This window comes from Ips typographus, linkage group LG1 (genome assembly GCF_016097725.1).
Source record: "Ips typographus isolate SLU linkage group LG1, UJ_Ityp_2.0, whole genome shotgun sequence".
NCBI lineage: Eukaryota > Metazoa > Arthropoda > Insecta > Coleoptera > Curculionidae > Ips > Ips typographus.
Window position 1 is genome coordinate 498958 of NC_138422.1, and position 14771 is coordinate 513728.

The 14771-nt window shown below is 33.8% G+C and overlaps 3 protein-coding genes and 1 long non-coding RNA gene across 5 annotated transcripts in view; 1 reads left to right on the forward strand and 3 right to left on the reverse strand.

Annotated features, from left to right (window-relative positions):
- Cluap1 (clusterin associated protein 1) overlaps positions 1 to 14771 on the forward strand; it is a 126125-nt gene that overhangs the window by 20377 nt on the left and 90977 nt on the right. The window lies entirely within an intron of this gene.
- Ggamma30A (guanine nucleotide-binding protein subunit gamma-e) lies at positions 359 to 6366 on the reverse strand. Its single transcript, XM_081995481.1, has 3 exons — positions 6163 to 6366; positions 4557 to 4784; positions 359 to 1726 (listed from the first exon to the last, which is right to left on the reverse strand). The coding sequence occupies exons 2-3, from the start codon at positions 4667 to 4669 to the stop codon at positions 1621 to 1623; spliced, it is 219 nt and encodes a 72-aa protein (XP_081851607.1). The 5' UTR covers positions 4670 to 4784; positions 6163 to 6366; the 3' UTR covers positions 359 to 1620.
- Positions 6634 to 9082, reverse strand: LOC145740066 (uncharacterized). 2 transcript variants are annotated; one of them, XM_081995413.1, is made up of 4 exons: positions 8534 to 9081; positions 8245 to 8474; positions 7970 to 8060; positions 6634 to 7915 (listed from the first exon to the last, which is right to left on the reverse strand). In XM_081995413.1, the coding sequence occupies exons 1-4, from the start codon at positions 8659 to 8661 to the stop codon at positions 7216 to 7218; spliced, it is 1149 nt and encodes a 382-aa protein (XP_081851539.1). In that variant the 5' UTR covers positions 8662 to 9081; the 3' UTR covers positions 6634 to 7215. The 2 variants fall into 2 exon arrangements, with proteins under 2 accessions (XP_081851539.1, XP_081851533.1); XM_081995407.1 differs by having other exon boundaries at positions 6634 to 8060; positions 8534 to 9082.
- LOC145740163 (uncharacterized) lies at positions 9564 to 11809 on the reverse strand. The gene is made up of 3 exons (XR_014181368.1): positions 10418 to 11809; positions 9845 to 10364; positions 9564 to 9772 (listed from the first exon to the last, which is right to left on the reverse strand). It is a non-coding gene; the product is annotated as an uncharacterized LOC145740163 (long non-coding RNA).

The following is a 14771-nucleotide window of genomic DNA, read 5'->3' on the forward strand; positions in this document are numbered from 1 at the left end:
TGAAATCTTGTGCTTGGTGGTAGGGTTAGAGTAGGTGGATAAATAGTAAGGAAAACAACCGCCTATAAATATCTAGGACATGATAAGATCCGTATCGGGAGGGATCTGCACTTGCTCGTAGAATAGGGTTGACATAGGCTGCCTTTGGTAAGCTAAAAGACGTCTTCAAATCGATACTCCCAATATGTCTAAAGAGAAAGGTTTTCAACCAAACTGGTGCTATCATATGGTGTGGAGACCTTAACACTGACAGAAAAAGAAGGATAATGAATAAAGTCTTCTTATCCAGGATGATCGCCAATATTCAGAACGAATAGAAGGACTTGAAGAAGAGGAAGATAAAAGCTACTCTCACATGTATATTTACCCTAAAATTTATTCATAGCAATACACAGTACGTAAATTAGATAAAAGTACATTAGACACGAATTATTCCTTAGCGTAATTTATTATTAATATTATAAGAAAGAGTAAACCGACCTGAAAACGATCGAAACTTTGATACAACATATCGCACCATTTTATGTCACAATCGAGCTATGACCGAGCAGGCCAAAACATGTCAACTTTGGGTAGTTTTAAATACTTAATAAGGTAACTTGTATGGTCTTAACGCTACTTGGTTAAGTTATATAGCAAAGCGAACATTAATCTATTATTATAATATTATAAATAACACCCTGTAACCCGTATAATAATGGATATACAGGGTCTAGACTTAGCCTACGATTATTTTGGAATTAGAGGAATAAAAACACGTGACAAGGCGAGAGTCGTCCCGTGATTGCATTCACACTAAGAGGGTTTATCTCTCTTAACAACGTCACATTTTCAGAATGGGGTGCGTTTATGTTTAAAAATAGTTTTGGTTCGGTTTACAGATCGGTTTTACTTGACTAGAATGCCACACCTCATTTAAATCTAAGTGTATAGTAACTAGTCCAGGAAAGAATTTAAAAAATACGAAACAATAAACTCGGATGAAATTTCAGTTGAATTGGTTATACTGGTTTACACTGGCCGATTGGCCACGTTGTTAGGTTGCGGTTGTGTGTAAAATTCAAACGTCAATATCTCGCAGTAGGATGACAAAACCAGCGTAAACCACCCTGTAATAATCAACTGAAACTCTTCCATTCAGTAAATTTTAAATGTCGTTAACATACCACAAAAGAGCCTTAAATTATTAATTATTACCTTACAGAACTACTTGTAGTATTAAATCTACAAACGACATGATTGATGGGGAGGTTCGTTTGCCAACAATTTGAAAAATTTGAGTATACAGCCCCACTACGTGTGTGTACATCTATGTTGATTGAAAAAAAGTCGCACCCTGAACTACATAAATACGAGCGATAATTGAGTATTTAGTTAGTTTAAACTACATAACAATAACCGTAACAATAAATTTCCTCGTCATCATCATTGTTTGTTGTTGAATGGAAAAAGTGCGAAATCGTCTAGATCGGGTACGTTCATGATTAAATCGAACATTGCCTGTCGCGAAAAAGTAGTAGTAGTGCTGTTATTTAATATTGAATGTTTCAAAATGAGTAATGCTACGATTAAAAACGGCAACGAAATTATAAATAAGTTGACGGCAAAACATTGGAAGTTCTACATGATGGCGCACTTGCCCTTTTCCGCCCACGGGTTGTTCTTTTTGTCGGGCGCGTGGATTAACGGGTCGTTTTTCTCGTTCTCTTCCACGTATTCCCGCATTCTGTAACAAAAACGAATATTAAATCAAAATGCAATGTTTTAGGTATAACATTAAAAAAATTGGAAAAAGTGATTTGCGATAGTTTGGCGAAGGAATTTGATTAGTTTGATTTCTTAATGGATAGTAGCAACGATGTACCAATAATTCACTCAAAAAATAAGTTGACATTCATTATGTCATTATCCTGAAAAACGCTTCCTAAGGAAGAAACAGTCCTCCAAATTTCAGTTTAAAAAATCGACACCATATACAAATTAGAATAATGTTTTACTGTTTTTTGTTATAACAATTTTGCCAATCCAAACTAACTTTTAAACACCGTGTAATTTTTATACAGCAAAATAGTGAAACAGCAAATTTCAACTTGCATGATAATAATTCCACCCTGTATATCTATTTAATTTGTTTATTACCAATCTGGGGCAATTACCACAGCCTACTTAGGTTAAAGTATTTTTCACTTTAAAATAATTCAAAAGGATTCAAATCTGATCAACTGAGAGGTTTACAAGTTAATTTTTGACACTGAAAATTGTTAAAAAAAACAGGGTTTTCGGACTAATTTTAACTACTTTTTACTAAAAATAGTCTAAAAGTTGACTTTTAAGGCTAGAAATGACTTTACTAATACTAGAGTGTATTTAGAGGAAAGTTTATTTTCTCTTTAATTGGTGTACAACTTAATTTCCTGGACTAAAACGAGTGTAGAATTCAATTAAACACTAGTAACAGTCCAAATTTTGGAATTCTTTATTTTTAAAAATTAGTTTTCAAGACTTATATCGTAGCATTTAATGCCAACATTTTGTACTTTCATTACTGAAGAGTCTGAAACTTGATAATCTTAAGCTTGATTTTTCAGTCTTAAAGCATTAAAATTAGTCCGAATTTCTTAGAAATGCTCCAATTTGTTGCACCGATGTGTGTAGAAGTCAATTTAATAGTGATGAAGCTTGAAATTACATTTTCAAGACTATGGACAATGTACAAACTGGTTTTCAGGCCTGATAAGTCAAAAACTTGGTCTTAAAACTGGATTTTTCAGGCTAAAAACAGCCTTAAAGCACTAAAAGAAGTCTAAATTTTTAGCATTGGTGTCAATTTGACATTTTGACATTTTTAAGCCCATGAAGAATGTAAAAATTGTTATTTAAGTCTGCTATGTCAAAAACTTGATGACGTAAGCCTTGAAACTCTATTTTCCCAGCTGAAAGCAGTTTTGAAGCACTAAAAATAGTCCAGAATTCGAAGAAAATGAAAAGCAAAGTAAAAAAACTTGAAAAGTCTCAAAGTGAATATTCATAAACCGAATGTCAATATCCTCTATTTAAGATTATTTTCAAGACTAAAATATTGAAATTTCTTCACATTATGAAAAAATGTTACGTGTCCAAGTCGATTTTCAAGGTATAAATGTGTGAAATAGTTGTCAAAGATTTTAGTCAATTTTCAATACTAAAGTTTTTTAATTTATCTGAACAGTATGACGACTGACTACAAAGACAGTTTTTAAGCCTCTCAAATTAATTTTCACAGTTTCAAAGTCTATTTTCAACACTAAAGCTTTCAGTTTATCCGGAAACTTTGTAAGACAATTTTTAAGTTCGGTTGGGTTGATTTTGTATCTTTGAACGTAATTCATAATCCCAACGATCTGACAGTTATGACAAAAAAAAACCGATTTTTTAAACTGAAATTTGAAGGACTGTATTTTCCTTAGGAAGCATTTTTCAGGAAAATGACATAATGCATGTCAACTTATTTTTTTATGGACTATCGAGGGGTGCATTATTGACATTTAAAACTGGACCACCCTCTATAAAATCTTAAGTCAAGTTTTAATTTCACTGTAACATTCTGCATTTGATTGGTCACATTTAAATCACAACTTATTAGCATTAGGTGTCTTAAATACGTTGGAAATTTGTTGACATTTGACTTCTAAAGTAATAAGTAACATAATTATGTATGAATGTATTTAGACTACAAAATGTAAATAGAGAATCTTCAAGTACTCAAAATGTAAAAATATATTATTCAGTGAAATATGTATAAAAAAATTATTGTTTTGGTTCTACTCTGTATAGACATAAAAATATGATTGAAAATGAGTGAACAATGTTGCCATGTTTGTTTGATCTGGCTACATTTAATTTAGCTTTACGTGGAAAAGTGGTTTGCTTAAACTACGCTTATCGAATCTTTGAAAAAGTTGTCAATTCTAAACAGGGACAATTATCGCCTTGATTAGCTTACGTAAATTCATATCCGTATTAAGTTAAACAGTAAACAAAACAGTTGCAAATTATTATTAGCATATCAATAAACGCGGACAAGTTGTCAGCAGAATAACAATTGGTTTACGACAAAATGCAAACTTGACCTAAAAATCCTTAAATTGGTAACTAGTTTTCCTGTAAAAATACCAAATTTTTCTAGTCTGAGAGTTGAAAAAAAAAAATGTTAATGCAAATACAGTGTTTGTGAATGAAGTTGATTAAAACCCACATAATATAGACTAACAATTACTTTGTTTAATGGAAAACATGCTAATTCAATGCCGTTGACCGGGTATTTGTTGCATAAACCACACTAGAATGCCGGCTTCACTGGCAAATCGTTCAATACCCAAAATCTATAGTAGAACAAAAACAAACATTCTCATCGAACATAAGAAGCCTTATTTAAAGTTTGGACACCCTAGTCTAAAAATAATCCCACGACCACACTAGACTATCGAACGGTTTGGTCCCCCTTACTATAAAACCAAATATACAGACACAATAAAAGCATGCTAATTATTATTGGAAAAAAGTACAAAAACACTTACGCGGCAATCGATTTGGACAATGTCCAGCGTTCCATTGACGCCTGATATTTCAGATTGTCAATCTGCTTCCGTAAGGCATCCTTATCCATGGTGGTGAGGGACGCACTGTCCATCGCGCGCGTCCGCTACACGGGAAGGGCGTCAAAGTGACGACGCAGGCGTCCTGACGGGCGTCGGCAGTTAGTTGGACTAGTCGCCGATTAGCGGCACTCTTCTGTTTACAGAAACCTGTAAATTGATGCTTCAATGTTAAGTTATTCATGTACAGATGGAGTCAGATGGTTATAATTTTTTCATTTTAGTGATGGGTACATTACCCATGGTAATTTACAGAAAAATTCGATCGGTAAATTACAATTAGTGGCAAAATTACAAATACTGTGTTTCTGGCAGTTCTAATTTTGACACCGCCTTTTTCCCTGACTATATCAAATTGTGTGGTGTTTTTCGTGTTATGGGATAGGAAATTTAATGAGTATTTCAAAAATGTGCTTAAAACAGTAATTTTCTTATTTCAAATATGTTTTACAAGCAATTTTGTCCAAAACTGTGCTCAAAAGTTGCAAAAATCAGGGTTTAGCAAAGTTTTTATTGTTCACGTGACTGTCCAGCTAAATTATCCGCCAAAAACCAGAGATGATTGAATTTGAATAAAGAAATCTACCAATTTACTGATTTATATTTTTTCGGTAGGGAATGAGTAGTAATAGTTATTTAACCAACGAGTGTATTAATCGCTCATTAATATAAGAGTGGGTTACAAAATTTTTCCGTCGACTGTAGTCCATAATAATAATGTTTATTATCCTAAGAAGTTTGAAAAAACTAATTGTCAGGTGTATACGCAACACGGCAAACCGAAATCACAGGCACCTTTGACAATGACAGTGACAGTTAGTTCTGTCGGAAACGACGGATGGTGAACTAACCTAGTGGTAATTAAAGTACGTCTATTTCCGTCTGTCTAATACAGTTAAAAAAAAGATAGAAAAACTATGAGCGTATATTTGGTTGCCTATGATAAAATCGTGCATTAAAGTAAAACAATTGAAAAATCATGCATTAATTGGACTCATTAATGAACGATTTTGTATCTGTTATCGTCCATTAAAAAAGCTGTTAATACGTGGTCGACGGAAAAAGTGTTTTAAACTTTAAGGCAGACATTTCAAACACCTTCTGCAACTTAAATCAGTAATATTTCTCCTATAAGGATAATGGTTAATTTTCTGATTATTTTGTCATATCACAGTTAAGGCTCCAAAAATAATGATATACCTACCCTGAGTTCAGTTTTGACTGAATTAGACTGTAGATATGCTACTACAAGTCTGATACACAGTGGCACAACGTATTTAAAATATAAATAAATATTAAATTTGAACAATAAAAGAACTATGTCAGCCTAACATTCTTTTGCTAACTGTGCCGTAAACCACGTCAGAAGAAATCACTCTGTATATGATACTCTAAACTAATAATAAGAGAAATTTTTGTAACGAACATTACTCAGCTTTCTAAGCTGACAAATAAACGGTCGAGTGATCTTGTTCACACCTTTTCTCAGCATCCATACACACATTTTTAGCATGTTTTTTTCACTCACCTGATTGCGTTTTTGCACTATTTTTAATTGATTAATTACACTTTAGAACCAGCTGGCACAGAATACCCGAGTTCCTTGAAGGAAAATCAGCATTAAAACTCGGTCGTAAGAGACAGGTAGAATTGCTTAAGCGGAAAACATTATTGATAAGAGTGATAAACTAGAAGTGGGAGGTGGTTAACTAGACTGGTGCACACAAATGCCCGTTAAGGTTTCCTTGTGGTAGAGCTCGAATCAGCTAAGAAAAGGCCACGGCCGTCATCAAACGATGATGTCACGATCTCTGTACGTCTCGCTTTAAATATTGCTGCCTTCGTTACTTTCCAAGTTGATGCAGCGAGTCAATGGCGTGCTATTCTCTGCTCAGTGAAATGAAATTTAATTAACGTAAATAGGTGTAGTTTTTGCTTTTTCATTTCATAAATTGTATTAAAACAGGATAGGTAAGTAGGTTTTATAAAACAAACCAAATACATATACATACATAATATTGACGCTTTGAGAACAAAATTGGCCTAGGTCTCTGGTCCCATTTCTTTAAATATTAATTTAAAAAATAAACAAGAAAACAAGCAAAGGGTAAATTAAAAAAACATACAGTGTGTTTCGGTTAAAAAGATCTGTGCAAATTATTTTTCTGCTGTAGCTGCAGGGTGATGATTGATGAAGAATATTAAATACCAATTAGTTTAAATCCAAATTATATAACTTAACTTAGGGCAATGTTAACCACAAAAAAACATTGTCTTGGGGCAATTAATCAATTATTGGAAGATAAAAATAGGCAGCTGGTTTCTTTTTTCAATTATTCTTAATTTGAAGGTCCTACAGTGCAGCTAGACCTTGAAAATGAAGTCTCAAAGTAACTTTCAGCTTGCCTTTGCATCGTTTTTGATATACAGGGTTTCATGAAGAAGAGGTAATATTTAAAATTTGTTATCTTTGTTAAATTTAATAATCATATATTTTTATAAATTTGATAATTTTGTTTATTTATAAATACATATACATATACAAATTACGAATTCATAACATAAAACAAAAATCCAAAACTTAGTCTAGGAGTGAGCATCCTAATTCTTCTTCGGATAAACTGGCATCACATTCATCATCATCACCAGAATCTTCATCGCTATCATCAGATGAACCAGTGTTAACAGTAAAAATAAGCTGGTCCACTGTATCATCAAAAATATGCTCTTTTTTTATGAGCTCCTCTTCATACTTTTTTACATGCTGGCAAATGTCAAACCACTCTTTTTCAGACACCTCTTGAAATTTTTGTTTTGTTAAAGCTTCGGTATCAGACAATTTAAAAGTGGTATTATGAGCTGCTACCCAATTTTTAACCAAAGCCCAAATTTTTTCTATTGGGTTTAATTCTGGATGGTAGGGTGGTAAACGCAACACAAGATGCCCATGTTGTTCTAACAGCCTATCTAAGTTATATTGTGGAGGAAATCTAAATTTATTTTCTTGTATGATTTGATACAGCTCTGGCTTTGTTAAATGAGGATCTGCTGGGATTCCTTTTTCCACTAGCCAACTTAACATATCTCCTTTTTTAGTAGCCGTTGTAATATTTTTGTTAACAGTAACATTGTGGTAGGCTGCATTGTCTATAATAAGGACTGAGCGGTCAGGTAAATTAGGAAGCAATTGCTTTTTTACCCAAGTCATGAAATTTATTCGTTTTAAGCGAATGTCATATGATTCACACAAGAATTTTCTTTTGTCTGGTGTCTTCTGCCACCTACAAAAGATAAAGTTATTTTGATGTACATGATTGCCAAGATGTAAAACATACTTAAATCCAATGTTCTTAAGCAATCGCCCTAAGCTGCTTACACTAATGGATTCAGTCAAGATTTGCTGGTCAATAATTTTTTGCAAAATACCTGTAAAGATAAAAAATAATCCCATTTTAGTCTAAATTTTGTTGTTTTAAATTTTCAATTAACACATTATCAAGGTTTATACATATAGCAAACTAGGCTTACATTTAATTGTAAAAAACATGGTAAGTTCTGCTAGAAAAACTCTGAAGACTCTGTAGGTATACCTAATGTATTATAAACTTACCTTTTAATGTTGGAAGTTTTTTCTCAAGAATATAGAAATCATAAATAATTTCTCTGATTCTTTTGATTTCATCAGGTTTGATGTTATCCAATTTTAATTTTTTAATCTGTCCCTTCTTTGTAGGAGTGTGAAATGATGAGCTTGGCCCTCCCCATTCAACATGTAGTGCTTCTCTAGATATCTTCTGCACAGTAGATCTAGACACCCCTGTAGCTGCTATAGTTCTCTCTCTAAAATGATATTTATTATATTATTCAACGTTTTCGTCGTTTTTAATCAAAGACAATACCTGTAGTTATTCAAAGGAATGGAAACTCCTTCTGCCTCCTTCTTCATAAATTCTAAGACGTTACTTACAATTTCACGCCCTTGGCTGTGTATCACAACACCTTTCTTCCCAATCTTTTTTGGAGACATTATGACAAATTAACGATTTTTACTTATAACACGTGAACTCAAACTGCGACCATCAACAATACAACCAAAACACCAGACTAAAACGGAAACTAACCTAACCTAATTTTTAAACTCAACCTGTCCGCCACTACATTTTTTTAAACTTGGCAACATCGTTTAGAGTGCCGGCTAGTAAAAGCATGTAAAAGGGTCCATCTGTCCCTGGCCGCACCCGCATTTGTTTTAATTGTGCCCAAGTAAAAAACCGTACTACGTTGCCAAGTGGCTTTTTGACCGCTTAAGAATTTATTTTCGGGAATATTTTAATAGGACGCCTCTGATTATATCTAATGCGACGGCAACTGTAGAAGGAGAAAGAAATAGTTTTAAAAACTGCGTCATTGATGATGCGGTGGCCTTTTCTCATCTGAATCGAGCTCTATTTAAGTTGTAACGGTGCTCGATAACAAGGCCTCTCTGATTGCGCCACTAAGAATCGACCAGTTTTTCTTGCAAATTCTTAGTTGTATCCAGTCTCCGTTAGTGTGATACAGGAACTAGGGCAATTGACCAGGAACTGAACAACAACTAAAATGTATAACACACCGCTAATTTAAGGCAATTCCTCTTGCTTATCTTTAATCTTATCAAGTGTTACAAATATACTTAAAGAGGGTCGACTAGATTGTATCTACATGTATAACGTCGACTTGAAGTGATATTTGCATTGCTCTCGTCATTCAGTTTGTTTCTATTAGTTTAGAAAGCCAGGTTAGAGAATCAGGTGAAGAAACCCCACAAACGAAGTTAAACATGATATTTAATTGGCTTCCAGATTTGCTAGACTGGAAATAAGTATTGACTCTGAGGCTTAGAAAATTTCCGTTACTAGTAAATTGCCCTCGTTTTAATTAAGCACAGAATGAAAATAAAAATGTATTTTAGTTTTGGCACAATGAGGCAACGTTGCAAGAAATTTCTCTTTGTGACTTTAGTTTCGTAGTTTTTGATTGGTCAATAAAAAGTATCAAGCTTAAAGCTACTTTTTTGACCAATCACAAAAATCGGTGTTAATACATTTGATGCTTTCTGCATGCTGGATTTCTGCTCACACACACGAAAACTGTAGATTCTGTTGGGATGAGAAAAAACTCTTGATCATCTGCTTTGTGAATGTGATGTATTCGCAAATATAAAGACTAACCTTGTTGGCATCATCAATGATGGAGAGGTCTCTAAAACCAACTAAGAAACCGACCAGATCCTTGAAACGGGGGGTACAATAGGTCTTAAGGTCGCAGTGCATAATCAATACCTTAGAAACGGTGTAGGTTATAGTGTTCATAACAATCTGAGGGCATTATAGGCGGGCATTATCATCACGCCCTGAAATCTTTTTTAATATTAGCAATGGCATTTTTATTCATTCATGCCATAAAAACTACGTATGCCCTAACTTAGGATGCTCTTGACTTTTTAGGTAACAAACTTTTATTAGCTATTGCTGCATTTTGTTTTATATTTTCTAAAATTTTGTCCAACTTTTGCCATTTTCACTGACTGACAGAACTATCAAAGTCACATCATTCAGGTAAAATAAACATACCGGTAAAGGTATACCTTATTTTTCAATGCCAGAAACAGTAAATAATTGTTGTTCTTCGGGCTGTTTCTGCCTTCATGTTCTCTCTAACGCCCTTGGTACGTAAATAGCTATAAGAGTTCTATAAAAGCTAAAAATTAGGCCTGCTAGCTACTTTTAAGAGATGAAACTCACCTCAACTGGTATGATTCATGGTTCGGCTGCAATGTTGGGTAGGGCTTACGCTTTTGCTTTCCCAGAGTCTCTTGGTTGTCGGTAAGATACCAAATATCAAAAAGCCAATGTAGTATATGTGTGTTGGAGGCTACTTTGTGTTTGTCCTTTCTTGTAGTAGACACTTAATCGAATACCTGCTGATATAATGATACTTTTTTTATTGATGCATGACAAAGAGTTCAAAAACAATGAACAAGTTCATGACATCTCTGAAATTGCTTTTCTTTCCGTGTGTGTCCAAAACTGAATCAATTTGGTCCTGTTTTTTCCCATCAAAGCATCAAATTTTAGGTGGTCAGTAGCTTAGTCCAATTTAGTGATAACCTTGGTTAACCAAAAAACTACTATGAGTTACAACAAAAGCGTTTGGCAACCGCGAGTCTCACGTCCTCCGTTTTATATTTATGTCCGAATCAAAACACGACAAAACATTCGGATTGCGGCACTTTTAGTAATATTTTGCTGTTCTTTTGTTTGGTTCGATTTAGACCCGCGTAATTCGATTAGGTTGAAAATATTATATGGCGACACACCAGTCGAGAAAGTAAACATGGAATCGTAAACCGAAAAGTGCAGCCTAATGGCCTATTCTTAACTTACTTTTTGTACAGCGGCAATTAAACGGTCGAAAAACTTTCTTTTAACAAGTGAACGGCCGCGTGTACATCTCAAATTTAATGTAATAACCCAGTCTGATTCGTTGTTAATGTAATTATTGTTTGCGTTTCTGCGGTAATAAGCAATAACGTGAGAAACCATTTTCTTATATTCTCACATTCAATACCAGTATATTATCTTTCAAACGACTGTTTCAGCTAAGATACAGTTTGTATAAAGTAGATCGTGGATCGGATTTTCACTTTTACTCCAGCGCCACCAACGACTTGTATTCCAATTAATTGTGAGGACATTAGCTGGAGGACAAATTTAAAAAATCTCAAACCAGGAAGTCGGATTCGTGGGCTTAGTTGAAATCAATATAATACTATATTATAACGATAACGAAATGAGATCAACGCGTTGCAGCAAGGTCGTAGTTTCAAGTTCCTGCATATTTTGTCGTCAATGGGAAGGCCGTCGTTTACAATTTTGGTATCGAATCTGTTCAAAACTCCATGATCTGGACACCGGTTCACCTTTACAGACTACCAAAATGTCAGCATATTTTTAGGAAAAAAAAATGTTTGTGATACAAGACCAGAAAACTTGGGTTGTGTGAGCCCAGAATAGTACGAGGTGTAAGCGGATATCATTCCTCCGTCTTTAGCTTTTGTTAGATTAACTTAGATCCAATTGAAAAAGAGGTTTAATGTGTCCAAAAGTTTGCATACAGTCGTTGTCGAGAAAGGTAAATTAATTTAGTCAGGCTGCGTAATCCGAAATCCAGATGTCTTAAGTGTTCCATAATGACCTAGTTAGAATATTTGAAGAACATGAGGTATTGGAACTATTGGCGGTTTTTTGTCCAACTTTTTGAATTGTAGTTGATTGGTATTTCAAAGACAGACCCTTTACCCAAGAATTATTTTCTTGTTTGCTCCATATTATCTTTCAGGTTTTTCTTTTTGTCTTTTTGGTTCTAGAGACGGTCCAAACTATTAATAATGGTCAAGTTTACACCGTTCGGTACACGAGAACTAAAAAGGAGAAGGATCATATGATGATCGTTTATACCAAAAAGTCAAAGACAGTTGTAATAAACATTAAACAAATAAACACTAAAACATCATTGAATCAGGACGACAAGGCTCGGAAAATCGGCCGCCATTGTTGACAAAAAGTAAACAAAGAGACATTTTTTATTTTTGATGTAAATCTTACAATATTTTAAGGAGTATTTTGATTTAACTTGTTTTTAACTGCGATACTACGTGTGAGACTAGATAACGTGTGTGTGTTTCGGTAGTCAGTTTTGAAAATGCCACCTTTTTAATACACTTTACAACTATCAAGGGGCCCAGTGAAACATTCTGAAGGAACTAGAGTTTGTGGAACAGAAAAGGATGCCTTTTCTAATAGAAAACACTGTCACAATGCAACAGCCCATATATTTACTTACTCCCAAGAAGAGTTTTTACAAGAACACTACAAAAACCAAGTTTATTCAAGCCAGTGGTTCTCGAAGAAACATGGATATAGAGTAAAGGTGTATTTAGCAGAAGCTGACAAAGTGATTTACCTAATACTATAAAAAGGACTCTGGTAGAGGTATTAATGAGCTGCTAATACTAAATAGCTTATGTTTCAGGTACCTTTATTTGCCTATTCTGGAGTTTGCTTATCATGCTTTGAAAGGGTCCAAATTTAAAAAGTCCCATTATCAATTGCTCTAAAAGACTCTAAACAAAAGGTGTTTGAAGCTATGGTGTTGTCAAAATCCATATGCAGAGTGTTGAAAAAACAAATTTCTAATAAATTTCAGGTAATATTAGAAAGATACAAGTTACTTAATACATAAATTTGATCAAATGCCATTATTTTGCAGATTTAGCCCTTATAAATTTTGCCGTATCTTCTCTGATTATAAGGCTAGAAACAGATGGTGCTACTGTTAAATACTTTTCCATCAGATGGTAGGTTAAATTACTATTTTAATTGTATTATTTACACATTATAAAATATACAAATAAAATCTTTAAAAAGTACACTCAAGTTTCTTTTTTATCTAAGAAATCTAGTTTTCTTGAATTGAAAAAACATGTTAAATAAATCACACAACAAAACCAAATTGATATGTATTTAATGCTGGGTAAATTTATAAAAGGAAATAAATAAGCAATCTATATCACAAAACCAAGAAGCAAGTTCTTAAAACACCAACAATTCTGTTATAAGTTAAAACACTGCTTTAGGATTTATTAGTCCCCAGGATACACACATTGCCTTTCCTTTCTTGCAAATTTTATGGAATAATTCTTGAAACGTTGGTATTGGGCTGTTAATGACTCGTTTGAATGCATCTATCTGTGATGTTCTTTCCAGATAATTTAAATTGAATGTGGTTGTTGTTCCTAAGCCAAAGATTGATTGGAACTTTCCGCCTTTGTTTACCACCAAATGTTGCAAGTTTTCCAGTTTGGTGAAGAAAAATCTTAAATTCTACGAAGGTCTCGCAATAACAACACTAATTAATAAACTTAAACAACCCTAAATTAAGTTTTGATTTCTTCTGTTTGTAGTTTTTGGTGTTTTTTATTTTTTTTTAAATTCCTAACTTCAAAATTCAAAATGTTTAGCCGACTGTCAGTTGGGACTATGCTCGTATTGTTGGTTGCAGTAATAAACGGACCGATGAATTATACAGATTTCGAAAAAAAAAAAACCATTTATTGCATGCAAAACATGTGAGATTCTTAGAATGTTTTTTTTCAAAACAATATAATTTTCTCATTTTCATTTATAAATTCTTAATGAAAGGTACATATTGTGAGGTTTAAAGGAGGAACCAAGTTAGCGGTGTAAACTAGACTAATGATTCTCATGATCATCAAACCAATCCGCACACAATTTTGGCCAAATAAAAAAATTATACGCAATAAAAGTGAAAACTACTCATAAATGATCGTACAAACAACACCCCGTGGCTATTATATTGTAATGAACCGCACTAAACGACATCGACACACAAAAGATCGGCTTTATAATCCGATAATCGTGGCGGGTCAAGAAAGGTACCACCGTGAAAGATCGGAACCATCAGATTTCATCACCTGTTTAAGTGGTAAAGGTAAACAGGTGCACGCAAAATCACGAAACCGATTTCCACAATATTTTCGTTATTACTAACCTTCCCCGGGTATTGTAGTGATCAAATTTACCCTTTAAGCGCTATCACTAAACCATAAGCCGTGAACTTTCACTGATGGTTATACTTTCACTATAAGTAGCGGCCGCACACACATTATCAATAATTACGTTACGATAATTGCTTATAGGAATTTTTATTTTTATTTTTTTAAACCGTACCAATATTTTGATATTGTGTTGGTTACGTCATTTTAAAGTTTGTAAAGTTCAGAACTAACCTAACTTGACCGATTAAAACTAACCCTATTAAATTTATGTTCTTAGTAGGTACAAAGTTATATGAAAGGGAACCCAATTCGTGAATTATTCGCGTTTATTCCACGCAATTCTTAAAACCGCAGTTTCCACCTATTAGACAAAGACAAGGTGATTAACTTTCGAATTTGCCGTGGTATATGTTCGGTACCAAACAAAGACGCGAGTATACGGGGTGGCGCGGGTCAGATAAGGAAGGAGAACCGTTTGGTAGGGGCCTTATGCAGCGAAATCCATACATTACACGATC